The following is a 3,357-nucleotide window of genomic DNA, read 5'->3' on the forward strand; positions in this document are numbered from 1 at the left end:
AAAATAATTAATTACACTAATAAATTGTCTAGAATCGAAGATAATACTCTGCAGAACTTTATCCTTTGTGATTTATGTGGCTAGATAATTAATTAATTGATTAAAATTCTCATTGAGAATAACAAAATTATAAATAAATATAATATTTTTTCTTTTGGATAGTGTGCCTCAAAATCAATTCTTTTATAAGAATAACCATAACTATATATATAGGATCTTGATATACATTGTTGTGTGTGATGTTTGTTCCATTATATGAGTTGCAATCTAGTCTATGAATAAAATCCTAAATAGTACTTGCTACTATATAATACGACTAAAAGCTCCTTTTTTTTTGTGGGAAAGAATATTAAGGTGTTTGAAGCTGCCAAAAAAATTTAGAAAATATGAAAAAAAAAAAGTAGAGGTTTGTGATAAATATTTTCAAAATTTTCCCAGATTATGTATGTTAAAAATTCTATTGAGTCTACTATCTACGTTAAGTATGTGGTTAGGTTATTAAGTAAACATGAGTGGAGTGGCGATGGAAGGGACATAGCTACGCTGGAGCTCCATTAGTAGAGGACAAAGTGGTTAAAAAGTCATAAAAATAGCGATCACAGCCACACAAATGGTATATTTGGCTCTGGAGCTTTAAACTCCTGATTTTGGTATACCCAGCAAAGTCAAAGCCATGAAAATAAACATGTTATCAACATTTGACCAGCAATTGGTGCCAGACATGTTAACACTAGAAGTTAAGTAGATTGAACTCTGCTGCTATGGCAAGAGGCTTGAAATGAAAAGGAACTTAGGCTCCATACTTTGGAGCTTTCCAAAGCTTAAAGGCTATCTCATGCAAGAACCTGTCTGCTGGTATTGTAAGATTCCCACAATGCTGCATGACAAGAAGAGAACAAGATAAGTTTGAACGAAACGCCAATATATTAATAGAAAATCACTCCCTTTTCTCTTTTTACCAAAAGGAAAATCAGTTTTTCACATATCTGGATAAATCGTTTAAAATAATCGAGATTCTAAAAATAACTGTGTTCAGGTGTATAAAAACACTTATTAGACTAATCAATAACTAACTTGTGAATAAAACCATAAGTAAAAATTTAAAAGCGAACCTCCTTGAAATCTTCGAAAGAAAACTTCTGTGTCTCATCCTTGCGAGTCACAGCATGTTGCCACTGAGCAATCAACATGGGACAATGGTGCCTGTATCATTTCATGAGGGTATAAATAAAGAAATTCCAAAGAGGAAGCAAGACTGAGAACTTAAGTTATCCTTGTGCTTAATTACCTTACATCCTTTCGAGGGCTTCCTCCTTTCATAGCATAACTTTGCAAAGGAAAGAGTTCTGAAAGATAAGAGTTCTTCTCATCTGCCCTCTTTGACACCGAATACTTGGAGTCATCACCCTCCAAGACATTCCCATAGCTCATGACAACAGACAAGTGTAGCCTAGAACCAACGTCGGATCCTGGTTGCGCTTGGCTCATTATCTCCCCAACCAAGCCATTGACATACTCCATTTCAGTATCAATCTCCTTTTGGTCATTACTATCAACCTTCTCACCAGCTCCAACGTGAAGGAAAATAAGATCAAAGTAGTTGTCGTCCACCACCTTTCCTTCTTGAAAGCCAAGCAACTTGAGCAGCTCAAGGACCACAATGTCTTGTAACTCGTTAGTCTTCAGTAACTCATCTAACTCAAGAACACTGAAGCCAAGTTTAGCACTAAAAGATTTCAAGCCTGAATTGTTTGTCAATATAGCAGCTTTCATTCCCATAAACCTGTATAAGGAAGTGCTTTGGCGTTAAAATCTCCTTTAAACAAGTAAACAGAACAATGTTATAAAAATAAAAGAGAGTCGAAAATGTATTAAAGAAAATACCTATCAGGTAAGGTTTGTTTTGGTGCATTATCTTGGTTACCACTCTGACAAGGATCAAAACCATTTATGATATGTTATTCACAGTTTTCTGAAGCTGTGTGTGTTCAAACATAAAAAAAATTCTTAGTAAATGAGTCTCACCGTATTTAAACAAGCATCACATGCATCCAGCAATACAGCAAACTCTCTAACTATCCTCTCTTCCTCGCTTTCTGAAAACTATATATTCAAGTGAATGTTGATGTCACAGGAAAAGAAAAAGTTCGGTGATTGATTTTTCATTCAAACCAGGTGATTGCTATGGTGCCTAAAAGGTGATGTCTAGTTTGCAAAAAAGGTTTAAAAATATTTAATTTAAAAAATATAAAAATAAATAATTTTTAAACATTTAAAATTTACTATAAAAAATAAATTTGGTAAAATTTAGACACCATAGAATTCACCTTGAAACTAATATTCTGTCACAGGACTACACTAATTCAATAAAAAAAAATCCTGATACTGATTTTTGAAAAGTCTTATTCAGAAACAGATTATAGAAACTTAGAAAGAGCAATTCCACACAGTCAGCAAAATACTATCAGAATTACTCACAATAAAGTAATCTAATCCACTATTCTGTCTATCCATTCAAGAGTAAAGCAACATGCAACACAATTCTAACAACCATATCCTCATAAAATTTCTTGCACTAAACATTTTTCCAATTTTGTACCACTTATGGGATGTTACAATGGAAGTGTACAGATTATAGAAACTAAACTAAAAGCAGATCACTTTTCTATCATCACATATGGTGTCTTTGACATTATCACAAACAGTTGGTGGAATAAGACTTAAGATGCAACAAAATCCAAACTTTTTAACATAATAGTGTTATTAACCAAATGGGTTTGTGTTGAAGAGGAAAATGAACCTGAGAGAGGGGAATTGGGGAGGCTCAAGAAACCGCAGAAAGCATTGGAAGCGAGAGAATGAAGGTTGATGTGTGATGATGGGTCGATGAAACGGGCCAACCCGTCTCCGAATACGATCAGCGATCGGCTTGGCTTGTCTGCCATTTCTTGGGGGAAGCTTTGGTTGTGTTTGGATCGGTGGTTCAGAACTTAGGAATCTGATGCAGGAGAAGAAAATTAAAAGGCTGCAAAGAGTGTAAATGGCGAATATTGCCACCATCTAACTATATTCTCAATTTAAACCTTTTTATATTACAATGTTAAATAACTCAATTGATTTTACATGATGTATACTAAATCTTAAGATTTTATGATTTAAATTTTATTATAATTTTATATTTTAGATAATTAATTTATTTTTAAGTTTACATAAAATCTTGATTTTGTTTACCTTAACCAGCATAGTCTTTAAGAAGATTTTTTATTTTTATAAATTATTTGTTTACAAAAAAGTTTAATTTTAATGTCCTGTCAGTATAATTATTTTTTATATTAATCGTGTGAATAATCATTTAAA

The 3,357-nt window shown here is 32.8% G+C and overlaps 1 protein-coding gene across 1 annotated transcript; it reads right to left on the bottom strand.

The window, feature by feature from the left end:
• Positions 1 to 524: 524 nt before the first annotated feature.
• Positions 525 to 3,072, bottom strand: LOC112755931 (uncharacterized). Its single transcript, XM_025804269.3, has 6 exons — positions 2,801 to 3,072; positions 2,026 to 2,096; positions 1,885 to 1,928; positions 1,289 to 1,783; positions 1,113 to 1,203; positions 525 to 877 (listed from the first exon to the last, which is right to left on the bottom strand). Exons 1-6 carry the CDS (start codon positions 2,943 to 2,945, stop codon positions 791 to 793), a joined length of 933 nt encoding a protein of 310 aa, XP_025660054.1. The 5' UTR covers positions 2,946 to 3,072; the 3' UTR covers positions 525 to 790.
• Positions 3,073 to 3,357: the final 285 nt, after the last annotated feature.

The sequence above is a fragment of the Arachis hypogaea genome, chromosome 6, assembly GCF_003086295.3.
Source record: "Arachis hypogaea cultivar Tifrunner chromosome 6, arahy.Tifrunner.gnm2.J5K5, whole genome shotgun sequence".
Classification (NCBI taxonomy): Eukaryota; Viridiplantae; Streptophyta; class Magnoliopsida; order Fabales; family Fabaceae; genus Arachis; species Arachis hypogaea.

Coding starts and splice junctions, on each gene's coding strand:
- LOC112755931 (XM_025804269.3), bottom strand. CDS start 2,945: ATGGCAGACAAGCCAAGCCGATCGCTGATCGTATTCGGAGACGGGTTG. Junction 2,097..2,800: donor CCCCAATTCCCCTCTCTCAG/GTTCATTTTCCT, acceptor TATAGTTTTCAG/AAAGCGAGGAAGAGAGGATA. Junction 878..1,112: donor CTTTCGAAGATTTCAAGGAG/GTTCGCTTTTAA, acceptor CTTGTCATGCAG/CATTGTGGGAATCTTACAAT.